Source organism: Mustela lutreola, chromosome 7 (assembly GCF_030435805.1).
Source record: "Mustela lutreola isolate mMusLut2 chromosome 7, mMusLut2.pri, whole genome shotgun sequence".
Lineage (NCBI taxonomy): Eukaryota > Metazoa > Chordata > Mammalia > Carnivora > Mustelidae > Mustela > Mustela lutreola.
In genome coordinates, this window is record NC_081296.1 from 54,755,300 (window position 1) to 54,768,345 (window position 13,046).

General features: G+C 40.6%; 1 protein-coding gene across 1 annotated transcript in view; it reads left to right on the top strand.

The window, feature by feature from the left end:
* Positions 1 to 1,088: 1,088 nt before the first annotated feature.
* The window catches only part of PIAS1 (protein inhibitor of activated STAT 1), a 124,021-nt gene continuing 112,063 nt past the window's right edge, over positions 1,089 to 13,046 (top strand). The window contains exon 1 of the mRNA XM_059180919.1: positions 1,089 to 1,191. Within this exon, the coding sequence (XP_059036902.1) occupies positions 1,168 to 1,191 (24 nt within the window). The 5' untranslated portion in view covers positions 1,089 to 1,167. The remainder of the gene's footprint in view (positions 1,192 to 13,046) is intronic.

The following is a 13,046-nucleotide window of genomic DNA, read 5'->3' on the forward strand; positions in this document are numbered from 1 at the left end:
TCACTGGTAGAGGAACTGGCTTTCATAGGCACAGGGACACTTCATTCATAGTAACCCAAATGTTACTATGACTGTAGGAATAGTTTTGATGGTAAGATAAGGGAGTTCATATCTGTTATCTTTTCACGTTTTCTCTGACAAATGAAGCAAAACTGAGAGCAAAAAGTGTGGGTTGGGGAGGAGGTATAGGAGGCTTTCAGTAGAGAGGAAAAGGTGTGAAATAATTCTTTCATCACATCTACTTAAATGTCAATTTATTGGAGAAAGCCTTCCAGGAATTAAGTACATCTCCTTCCAACCCCTCTTCTCTCACGGGACCCTTTGCCCTCATCTGGTACTCACCACCATTTGTAACTGTATCTTTATTGGTTCACTTGTCTGTTCCTCCGTTAGAGAACTAGGGGAGGGCAGGCACTTTTTGACTTCCCGATGTACACATAAAGAAACAGGACTGGTATATAATCACTAAATAATGACTTGTTGAACAAAAAGTTAATGAATGAACCTCTTCAGAATTTTGTCTTGGGTCATCCCTATAAAGTGTTTGGGCAAGTCACTTTTCCTCTCTGAGCTTTCACTTCTGACTATACACATACCACGGGAATTGTAATCTCTTCTCTGCCCACCTCACAGCGCTGTCATAAGGAGGATCTGAGCTAATAAATCCGGAAACGCTCCATCAAGTGATCCTCAAATGTAACGGATTGTTATTTTTAGTCCACGCGCAGCCTCGCAGGTAGCAGGTGCTGAAAAGGACTCACTGATTGGGGGAGGGGGCCATTATAGTTTCTGTGACCATAGGCATCGAAGCTTTGCAGAAGGGTTCGGCAGGCCGCGGAGAGGCGGGGCTTAGGCCCGCAGCCCACTTGCTCCGGCCTTTCCCTGGAGGCGCTAGCCCAGCGAGGATGGGGGGCGGGGAGGTCGAAGGGGGAGTAACTGTCAAACCTCCCTGCTTGGCGCCATTATTTAAATGGTACGTGCGGGTCTCGCTGCTGTACGTGCCCGGGGCGGGGCTCCGAGCGCCGGGAGAGGGGCGGAGGCCGGGGGCGGGTCGGGGAAGTGGAGGAGCGAGAGGGGACGGACTAGGGCGGGGCCAGGCTGGCTAGAGGGGCGGGACTAGCGGCGGCCCCCGGCGAGGTTCAGTGCGCTTGCGCTGACAGACGCAAGATGGCGGACAGTGCGGAACTAAAGGTAAAGCGCAGCTCGAATTCACTTCTAATATTCGGCCGCGGAGACGGCGCCGCTGGTGCTGGGGGGGATGGGTCCGGCCCTGGGGGGCCGCTCGGGCTTGACTCCACCCGGGCCTGGAGTTGTAGGGAGGAGCGGCGCGCCTGGCCCTAACTGAGGGGGCCCGGCAACAGCGGGCCGCGGGCCCCGGGTGCCTCGGGGGCGCTGACGGGTCGTCCCCGGCGTGTTATTGTTGTGGGCGCCTCTGGCGGGGGTGGCGGGGGAAGAGATCGGTAGTCTGGAGGTAGGGGCCTAGGCTGCCCTCTGGGCTCGGCTTCTTCACCTTCCACCCGCCTTCCCCGGCCCCCCCCCCCCATGGGGAACGGGGGCTGGGGCAGGGTGTTCGTGTAGGGGGGATTGGGAAAGCTCCCCGCCGCCGCTTCCTCTTCCTCCTTTGCAGTCCCGGGCTGCTGTCAGGAGCTCTCCTCGGACCCCCGGGAACTTGGCTCCGGCCGCCCCGCCCCTCCGTGGCTCCCTGCCGCCCCCGCCCCAGACTCCGCTCTCCCCGGCTGCCCGCCTGTCAGGAGGCGCCCGGGGTGCCCCGCTTGTGGGCAGCGCAATCCTGGGGTTGTGGGGCGGGGATGTGGGGAGAAGCTCTGGTAAAGTTTAGTGAGCCCCTGGCCGACGTTGGGGTTCGGCTGAGGGGTAGCGGGGGAGTCTGCCTGGGCGGGACGTTACTTTCTCTCTGATCCTGGGCAACCGGAGTGGGGGGGAGAACCCCCCTCGAAGGGTGTGTATTTGGAAGCAGTGGTGGGTGGTGGGAAGCAGCTACCTCTCCCTTCTTTTCCTTCTCTTCCTTTGCCTGGTGTGGAGGGTGAGAGGAGCCTTTGGGGGTCTCTGCACACACCATGATGGCGATGCTATAGCTGATGGAGGTGAATGGTTCGTGTTTATATCCCCCCGTTGCCTTTTGTTTGTAGGGACATCTTGCTGGCCATGTTGATTTGAACGAAATTCTCCCCTCATCCTACTTCAACCCCCAATAAATAGAACGTTCCTCCGTTCCTCTCAACTGTACCAATTACTCACGCCTCGCGAAATTGGATGAAAGGGTGCCCCCTTTTCCCCGCTTTTTCTCCCACCCCAATCTTCTTTACCTGATGATGGCTTCTTTACCGAAGCAGATATACCACTACACAAGCTGTTGGGGGAGGGGGGTGGAACCCTTATGATTGGATTGTGACAAATGGGGCTCCGCTTGAATAATTTTGGTTTAGTAGCAGGCAGTTTTAACTAACGCGTATTATTTCGAGGCTCTGAACGCGATATTCCCCTCTGTGGCTTCCTGTGTGTGAACCAAGCAGCTGGGTATATCTTGACCCAGAGAACTGACATCTCTGTCAGAACGGCGATTGGGATATACAGTTGTAAATCTTTGGGGAGAGTTCTCTGTCTCTATTTAATAAAAATTATTTTTAAAACATTTCTCCGTTATACTGAAACGACAGCTTCTAGAACAGGCACACACTGGGTTTGTTTCTGGAGTTTTTCTGTGGAAAGCTTCGCTGAAAGATCGGTTTCCTCAATAATTTTGCAATATTAACATTCCAAAATTTGTATATTAAGGCGCTGGCTTTGAATGTCGTTCTTTTAAAATTTACTTCTAATTACAAATTAATTGAACAGAGTGCAGATTTGGAATGGTTGGTTTCGTTTTTTTCCAGTTTCAAACTGTTGACTGAAATGAAAAAGCCTTAGCAATTTAAATATTTTGAGGTCATTAACTCTTGAAATATAAAGTATGCAACTTTAAGATAGATGTTTTCAATAGTTTCACTCTTAAGATGTAGTCACAATGTTGCTGTGATCTCCTCCTTCTACTATTTATTTTGTTTGGAATCCTTTTGAATGATAGCTAATCAGTTCTGTTATACATGGGCCTCAGAGTAAAGCTGAAAAGCTTGTGCTGGGTATATTGTCACTCTTGATGCTGTCTGAAGAAACTGGTATGGAAAGCACATGCTGGGAGATTTCCTCCTTTGTTCTTTCTCATTTTAAGAAAGTGCCTTTGGGGATAGATCAGATCCCTGGTGTGAGTCTTGTTAGGTAAAGTTTCTCTTTACAAAAATGAGCCTGTATCAGATAAGTGCTAAACACTTGGGGGAAACATTATTTTTCTAAAAATGATCTCCCTTTTTGCTTTCTCAAAAATCTACTTGAGTTTTTTTTAGTGGAAAAACTACTCTTGTGTTTCTGTAGTACAATTTTTTCAAATTATAATAACTGTTTTGACCTACAGGTTGGCATTGTATGTGCCCAGTACTTTTAGAAGCTGTGATAAATTGCTTAGCTGTTGATAGCTGTGTTAAAAATTTTAGTGCTTGATTGTGGTTAGATTTGCTGTTTTTTTTTTTTTTTTGGGGGGGGGGAAGGGGGTAGATGATCTTAGGAATGCCTACCATAGTTATTTGAGAATGTGTGTATATAAATTTCTGTGCAGTAAGCTTTGGAAGACACTTCTTTTGGAAATCATATTTTCTGATGGTTTTTTGTTTTGGAAATAAATAGCATTTATTCTTAATAAGATAGAAGAAGTCAATAAAATTTAAGAAAAACCCAGAGATTTCAGCTTTAAGTGAAAATACAGTAGTACAATGGATTGCCAGCTGTAAGGCTTTGAGAAAATAGTGACATTTTTGTTATCCTGATTCACAGCTCACATATCATCTTGCTGTAGATTGTATTCATAATTATTTTCCTCATGGCCCATTTTAGTGAGTCCTTTCAAATCTATAATCTACAAAGATTGGATGGGGAAAATGGATAGATCTCTATCTCCTGTAGGAATAGTGCAAGCTGCAACACTTGAAGATACTGCCAATAAAAATTAGATTGTGAGTCATACATATCAAAAAGAATTCTCTGTGCACATTTGTTTATGAAAGGTTTAATTTTTCATTAGGGGAATACCCATAAATGACATCTGTAAGAATGTAAAGAGTGAGCATTTTATTATCTTTAGGAACTTAAAAAGCAGGAGGATGTGATGGCCGGATGATCTTGGAAGTTAATAATCTGACAGCTTCATGTAGTTCCTCTTAAAGAACCTTTTTTTTTTTTTTGGAAGATTATTTATTTTAGAGAGAGTGAGAGAGAGCAAGCACACGAGAGCGAGAGCCTGCATGCTTCAGGGAGAGTTGAGGGAGAGGGAGAGGAAGAAAATCTCAAGCAGACTTCCTGCTAAGCCAGGAGTGGGGTGGAGTGGCTCAAGGGCCTGATCTCAAAACCCTAAGAGGAGCTGAGCAGAAATTAGGGAGTTGGATGCTTAACCACCTGAGCCACCTAGGCACCCCCAAAGGACTTTTTTTTTATTACAAGTTTTTTGCATTAACTCTCAAATCAAGTTATATGGCCATTTTAACTCACGGGTGGAACAGTGGGGAGGAAGAAGTTCATCATTTTAGTGGAATAACATAATGGAATTCAATGGGAAGAGAAGCCATACTTTTGACACTGTGCTTTTAAAAGTATCTATAAGCATGTCAGGAAATTGTTGTCATATTCTTCCTCTTTATTTTCAAGAAATAGCCATTTAATTTTGATCTTTGTGGTGTGATTTTAGAAGGAAATAGACCGGACAGTTTATTCATGAATTTGATTTGATTCTCCCTAATTTGGTTTGGTGTCAAGTGCCACATTTTGTTAGCTTTTGTTTTAAGTCACCATTTTTATGAACAGTATTTAAAAACAATTTATAAAACACTTTAGTTTTTAAGTATTTCATACAGTTGTTTTTAAATACTGCTTTTTCATCTACAGTTTTCTTCTGGGTCGTTGTATTGTCTTTCTCTTCAGAGTCTCTTGTAACCGCTGTGAGTTGCAATAGTGCTTAGTGGAGAGCCCATAGCTGATTAATCTCAGGTTTCTCTTAGTGAACTATATCAACATGCTGACCAGGGTTCTTGCTGAGGCTTTTTGAGTTCAGTGTAATTTGTACCCTTTCTTGGTGGTAAGTAGGGATAAGAAAATAAAATGGCTCATGGTTGTAGTGAGAACTGGGAAGAAGTATCTTGAGTTTCTGCAAAACTGGGTGTTTGTGATAATATGATGAAGCCTTTAAAAACAAAACCCCTGGGTCATTACTTTATAGAATTGATTGTAGTGCTCTCTGAAGTATTGTGCTCTGACATTAAGCACCTTTTTCTTTTTTTCATGTTTGAATGAATAGTATTTTTTATAGTATGTTGTACTTCATGATGTTGCCGTTTATAATGTACCCATTATCTCATCTGATCTTTCCAACAGTTCTTTGAGGTAGGAAGGCAGGTCTTACCTCTTTTATTGGTGAAGCGAGCCCAGAAAGAGTAAGTGACTAGCCCAGGGTCTTACAACTAGCCCAGGGTCATACAAGTAAAAGTGGCAGGGACTTGAACTTACCTAAGTCTTGTGATTTCAAACCCTGTACTATATAGGCTGCTGTAAAGGTCCCATGTATGTCCTGGAGCCCCATAGGGTGCCTCGCTCACAAAGAATTCTAGTTGTTGCTAATACTTTCCCTCTTGCTCTATGCCAAGGTATTTTTGGATATTCTTTGGGCTTTTTGCAAGGGAGATTTTGGAGTTTGTTAGTTCGAATCATAGATGTTAATTCTTGCAAATATCATTTTGCCAAAATTTCAGGGAATACTGAAAAATAAGCAGAAAAATAAACACCTGTAATCTCAGCACTTAGAAATATCATGGTTAACATCAGGGGATCTATCCATTTAGACTTTCTCTCTGTGAACATATGTGTATTTATATTCATCACAAAAAGAGATTGCACTTTTCTTTATGTGTAATCTGCTGTTTTCATGGCTATCTTTCCAGGTAAGTAAATATAGGTCTGTGTGATCATTTGAAAGGTAACATTGTATTTTTATTCAGCTAGTCCCTTATCATTGGACACTTAGATAGTTCCACTTTTTTGCTCTTTTAAACAATGTCTTGACAAACAGCCTGATATAAAGATTTGCAAATGTTTTATTCTAACAAAAATATATTGATGTGACAGAACTTTTTCTGTGCTTTAGGGAGCAGTGTTAATGCTATTTTGATTAGATGAAGTTTTGTGAGTGAAATAAGTAGTTCTTGCTTTGTTCATTGTCTGTACCTTTGTTTCTGTTTCTATAAACCTATTAGATAAGATTATTAAATGATGGCAGAGTATATTCTATAAAAATAGAAGTAAACATTTGGTAAAGTATAAAATAGAGTATGAAACAGCATTTATAATTTATTTCAAGTATGTTTGACACAGAAATCAAATATTGGAAGTTAATATGCTTTGTTAGATGACCACGGTTTTTGTTTTTTTTTAAATCTTTAAAAAATTTATTTATTTATTTATAAAATTTATTTGACAGACAGTGGTCACAAGTAGGCAGAGAGGCAGGCAGAGAGAGAGGAAGGAAAGCAGGCTCCCTGCTGAGCAGAGAGCCCTATGCAGGGCTCGATCCCAGGACCCTGAGATCATGACCTGAGCCGAAAGCAGAGGCTTTAACCCACTGAGCCACCCAGGTGCCTGCCCATCTGTTTTTAACTGACATTTTAAGAAAAGCAGTGCTGACCATTAATATAGGTAAAGTAGAAAAGAGAATTTGCCTTATTCATATTTTTTTCTCAAAATTAAGTGTTGGGGTGCTTGGGTGGCTCAATGGGTTGAGCTGTTGAGCCTCTGCCTTTGGCTCAGCTGGGGTTGTGACCTCAGGGTCCTGGGATTAAGCCCTGCATTGGGCTCTCTGCTCAGCGGGGAGTCTGCTCCCCCCCACCCCCCCTTGCCTACTTGTGATCTCTCTCTCTCTCTCTCCCTCTGTCAAGTAAATAAATAAAATCTTTAAAACAAAACTACAAATAAAACCTAAGTGTTGCCAAAGTATTAGTTTGGTAGGTAACATTGTTTTGAGGAGGTTGTTACAGGAAAGAGGTTATAGAGGCAATGAAAATATTTTTCTATTTTAGGAAGAACCTTATTGGGTTAAATCAGCTAATAAATGCATATATGAACCATTATGGGTTAACTCAATAAATGGATATGTCAGTTGAGTTAATATATATATTTTAGAATTTTTAATTTATTTATTTGATAGAGAAATCATCAGGCAGGGTGGTGAGGGGAAGCAGGCTCCCTGCTGAGCAGAGAGCCTGATGTGGGTCTTGATTCTAACACCCTGAGACCATGACCTGAGCTGAAGGCAGAGGCTTAACCCACTGAGCCACCCAGGCACCCAGTTGAGTTAATATTTGTGCAACATCTGGAAAGTACTACACTGTAGAAAAAATAGTTGATGAGATTAAGGGCATATAAGTGCTCAAACTCTAAATTTAATGTCAGATTTAGTCCTCATGTAAACTTGAATTTATGTAACACGTTTTAGTACTAGGATTTTTAAAAAGAGGTGATAAATTTTAAGTATGTAATTGTATTTTATTATCAATTTTGTAATTGCAGTGTACTTTTTGCTTCTCTTACCACAAAATATTTGTAATTATACTTCCCCCTTCCATGTTAAAAACTGTGGCACCCCATTACTTTTTGATTCCTTCTACTTTTGGTTTAAGTGGTATCACATGAAATGGTAGCCCCCCCCCCCCCCCCGAACTCCTCCTCCCTTCAGAATTAACTGGTAAAACTTCCTTCTTTGTAATGAATTTCAGTAAAATGAAGAAACTACCTTTTTTCCTTTTCTGTTTCACATTAGATCAAACAAAATAAATATAAACCCTTTGAACATTAACTAGTAACTTTGAAATATCAGTAACTCTCCAGAGATTGTTGCAAATGTTCCTATTTTTTAAAACTTCATCTTCTTCTTACCTTTCCTGCTATTCTTGCTTTCAGTTTCCCCCTTTGGTTGCCAGGCTAATTTTCCCAAAACATTTCTTTTTTTTTTTTTTTTTTTTTTTTTTTAAAGATTTATTTATTTATTTATTTGACAGACAGAGATCACAGGTAGGCAGAGAGGCAGGCAGAGAGAGGAAGGGAAGCAGGCTCCCTGCTGAGCAGAGAGCCCGATGCGGGGCTCGATCCCAGGACCGTGGGATCATGACCTGAGCCGAAGGCAGAGGCTTTAACCCACTGAGCCACCCAGGCGCCCCCCCAAAACATTTCTTTTCATCCTGTCACTCCAATGGCTTTCCATCGATAACAGGATAAAGTCTTAGCTCTCAGGTATTCAGGATTTTCTGTAGTCTGATCCCAGTCCATTTTTTGTGTGTTTTGTCTTCACTCTGTAGCAAAAGTACTTAACTTAAAGCTAGAACTGTTAGTTTGCTTCTTTTTGTTGACTGGTGTTCTGCTTTGTATACCACTTCATTTTCCCCCATTCCTACCCTGTGGACATAGTAGGTGCTTAAGGTACATTTGTGAAATGAACAAATTATGTTCAAAATTTGTTTCTGTTAGTTAAGGGGGCTGATGCACATGTTGTATGATAGTCTAAATTGCAAATATTCACATCTTCATTTTTTTCTTCTAATGGCAGCTTTGTAGATAAACTCAAATAATGTTAAATCTAGAATTGTTTATGGGACACCTTGGTGGCTCAGTCGGTTAGGCATTTATCTTCAGCTGAGGTTCCTGGTCCTGGGGTCCTGGGATCAAGTCCCAGATCTGGCTCCCGGCTTCCTGGGGAATCCTGCTTCTCCATCTGCCTGCTGCTCTCCCTGCCTGTGTACTCTTGCCTTCTTCTTCTCTCTCTCTCTCTCTCTGACAAATAGTCTTTTTAAAAAAGAAACTTAAAAATCTAGAATAATTTATGAAAGATTTTTAGGTTTATCTTTTATTTTCTTTAAGTTATATAAATTTAAGTGACTACATTTCTGATTGTAGTGATGTGGCAGTAAGTAGAGTATAGTTTTAAAGACCTTCATCTTCAACCCTCCCTTCCCTGAGAGGCAGTCACTTTGGTGGGGAGCGTAAAAGCTTTATTGAGATATAATTCACATACCATATAGTTAGTTCATCTATTTAAGGTACACAATTAGCTCGTTTTTAATACATTTACAAAGTTGTGCAGCCATCTACATAATTAATTTTAGAATATTTTCCTGACTCCCCAAAGAAATCCTGTACCTTTCAGCTATCACTCCCACTGCCCACAATTCATTTCACTCTGAGGCAGCTGCTAATCTGCTTTTGTTCTCGTAGATTTGACTGTTTTGGACGTTTCATACATGTGAAATGTCTTCTCTCTCTGACCTATTCATTTTTCTTTGAGTGGGCATTTATCTCTGCCTGTATAATATTTTTAATTTATTGTATGTGTATATCTAGATTCAGATATGACTGGGCATACAGAATGAACTCAGTATTACTAAATGATGTACATGCACATAAATATATTTTCTAAAAACAAATGGGATCATACTATACCTAATATCTTTTGACTTGTGTTTTTCACTTAATAATATATATTGAAGATCTTTCCATGTTATATCCCCAAATGAGATCATTTCATTCTTTTTTAACAGTGTACATATTTTGTATGTATATTTACAGAGGTTTACCTCTTGAGTTTATCAATGTATATGTCGAAAAGTTCTTGTTTTGATAGTTTTGTTACACTGTTGCTTTTTAAAAAACAGTTGCCACATTTAATGTAACAGCTATGGTATTAGCATTGAAGTGTCCCTGAAAAATAGAAATAAAAACTAAAACAGGTAAAGGTTGTTTGGCTTGAGGAGAAATGGAATGGAGGCTCTTTATGGGATTCTGGCAGTGCACAACCAAAGCAGTTCATTTTGTATTTGGGTTTCTGAATGTGAGCAAGCCTGTTTTTAGCTTCATGGCATAGTGCTTAAAATAGAATTTAACATGCTATCTTGTGCTTTATGGTGAATTTTAAGACTTTTTCTTGCAGTCATGTAGGTCTAATCTTAAAAAAAGATCCGAAAGATTTCAGGATAAACATTTTTCTTTTACATTAAAATCATCATTCTGGTCTCTAGGGTTTTGTAAGTTACCCAAGAAGGGGAATGAAGAGGCGCCTAGCTGATGGTAGGTATTTGGCAAGTAGTTTTTGACTTAGGAGGGTATCTGTCACATTCTGTCATTCATAATTTTTGAGTTCTAGCTCTGAGGTATCAAGCTATCAGTAGTTTGGGTATATCTCTGTGTATATGTGTATATTTAAACATTTTTGTTATAATGGGATATCTATTTAAAAATTACCTTTAAAAAATTTTTTTTAAAGAGTTTATTTATTCATTTGACAGATCACAAGTAGGCAGAGAGGCAGGCAGAGAGAGAGAGAGAGGAAGGGAAGCAGGCTCCCTGTCTAGCAGAGAGCCCGAAGTGGGGCTCTATCCCAGGACCCTGGGATCATGACCTGAGCTGAAGGCAGAGGCTTTAACCCACTGAGCCACCCAGGCGCCCCAAATTATCTTTTTTTAATCATGCAAGTAGTGCATCAGCTATTACAGTGGTTCTCAAAGTCCATTTTCCAGGCCTTCGGTGATTCTCTAGGTTCTTTCTGGGGGTTGTCCAAGTCTAAAACTATTAATAGTAGTAAGGCATTATTTATTATATTGGTGTTTGCAAAATCAGTGGTGGGTGAAATTGCTGGTGCCTTAACATGAATTAAGGCAGTGGCACTAAACTGTAGTTGTTTAGTATATCACCATACATTTAGAATTAAAAAATAAATGCCAGATATCCTTAGTATCCTTAATTAAGCAAAAAAAAATATTAATTTGATTATGTCTCAATCCTTGAGTCCATTTGGAAATATATTTTATGTGATGTAATGGGAAGTACCTATAGAAGTATTTTAATGAGTACCAAACCCAGCGGTTAATTCAAAGAAAAGATCTTGTGTAGTTGTTTGAGTTATGGGCTGAACTAGCTGCTTTTTTAATGGAATACCATTTTTACTTGAAAGAATGACTGACAAAGTATGGTTATACAGACTTGGATATTCAGGACATTTTCTGTATGAGAAAAAAACAGCTGACAATATTTGTTGCTGAAGATAAAATTTAAGTTTTCAGGCAAAATGGAATTTTGGAATACTTGTATTTACTACTTTGAGTTTGACAGTTTCCCAATTCTTATTTTTGTTTTGATTTGTATTTTTTAGAGATTTTGCTTATTTGTCAGAGAGAGAGGTAGAGCACACAAGTAGGGGGAGTGGCAGGCAGAGGGAGAAGCAGGCTCCCTGCTGAGCAAGGAGCCTGATGTGGGATTCCATCCCAGCAGTCTGGGATCATGACTTAAGCCAAAGGCAGACGCTTGGCTGACTGAGCCACTGAGGTGTCCCTTACCAATACTTATTTTTTTAAAAAATTTTATTTATTTATTTGACAGAGATCACAAGTAGGCAGAGAGGCAGGCAGGGGACAGCGGGGTGGGGGGGGGAAGCAGGCTCCCTGCTGAGCAGAGAGCCCGATGTGGGGCTCAATCCCAGGACCCTGGGATCATGACCTGAGCTGAAGGCAGAGGCTTTAACCTACTGAGCCACCAAGGCACCCCCCTTCCCAATACTTTTTGATAAGGTTATTGGTGGTACTAATAAATGCGATATAGCGCAAGTGTCAACATTTGGAAGAACTGCATAACTCAGTGAAGCAATACTTTCTAAATGTGTGGTATTGAAAATCATGCATGGGTAAAAAGATGCATTGGAAATAGAAGATAGACCAATGGATTTCAGTAAATCAGAGTAAGAAGTGTTTACTTGATATGGTTTTAGATTCCATATTGCAACAGCCTTTAAGGAACTGCAGCTTGTTGAGTTTTGGTGAAGGATCAGAGAATATCCATAGTTATCTGAAAAGCCTATTGAAATACTGTCTTTTTCCAAGTACATACCTGCATGAGGCTGAATTTTCTTCCTGTACTTCAGTCAAAACAACCTCATGGAGCAGATTAAATGCAAAAGCAGATATGAGAATCAGGCCGTCTTTATTAAGTCAGACATTAAAGCGATTGGCAAAAATGTGAATCAGTGACAGTCTTCTTGATAATATATTTTTTGTCTTGGAATGTAATATTTAAAATTAATATGTGATTTATGTTAACAGATAATGACTTATTTTTTTATTTTTTAAAGATTTTATTTATTCATTTGACAGACAAAGATCACAAGTAGGCAGAGAGGCAGGCAGAGAGAGAGAGAGGAGTAAGCAGGCTCCCTGCCGAGCAGAGAGCCTGATGCGGGGCTGGATCCCAGGATCCTGGGATCATGACCTGAGCTGAAGGCAGAGGCTTTAACCCACTGAGCCACCCGGGCGCCCCTAATGACTTATTTTTAAATGATGATAAATCTTTAAAAAATTCTGTTTTAGTTTCTAATACAGTAAATATGGTAGTTTTTTTTTAAAGACTTATTTTTTTAAAATGGAGAGAGAGAGGAGGGGGGCAAAAGGGGAGAGGGAGAGGGAGAGAATCTTAAGTAGACTCCCTGCCAAGTACGGAGCCCTACACAGGGCTCAATCTCACGACCCTAAGATCTCTCCCTGAGCAGAAATCAAGAGTTGGATGCGTAACTGACTCAGCCACCCAGATGCCCCAATATCGATAGATTTAATCAACAAAGTTTTTTGGGTTCTCCATTTTCTAGACTGTAAAAGAGTCCAGGGAACAAAAACTTTGAGAACCTGAACACTGTTTATATAAGATTTACAGTACAGGTATAGCTTAAAATCAGACTATCCTTTTCACCTTCTTACCCATGGCATTTAAAAAAAAAATTAAAAGAAAAAATAGTTTGCTTATAGATAATAGTGATCCCATTTACAAGGCAGTTTGCAAGCAGAAACTGTTTATTTTATCTTGCATCTCTGTGGCAAAAATACTAATGGTATGCATTGCATTGCATGACTCTACTCTCAAAATGCTTT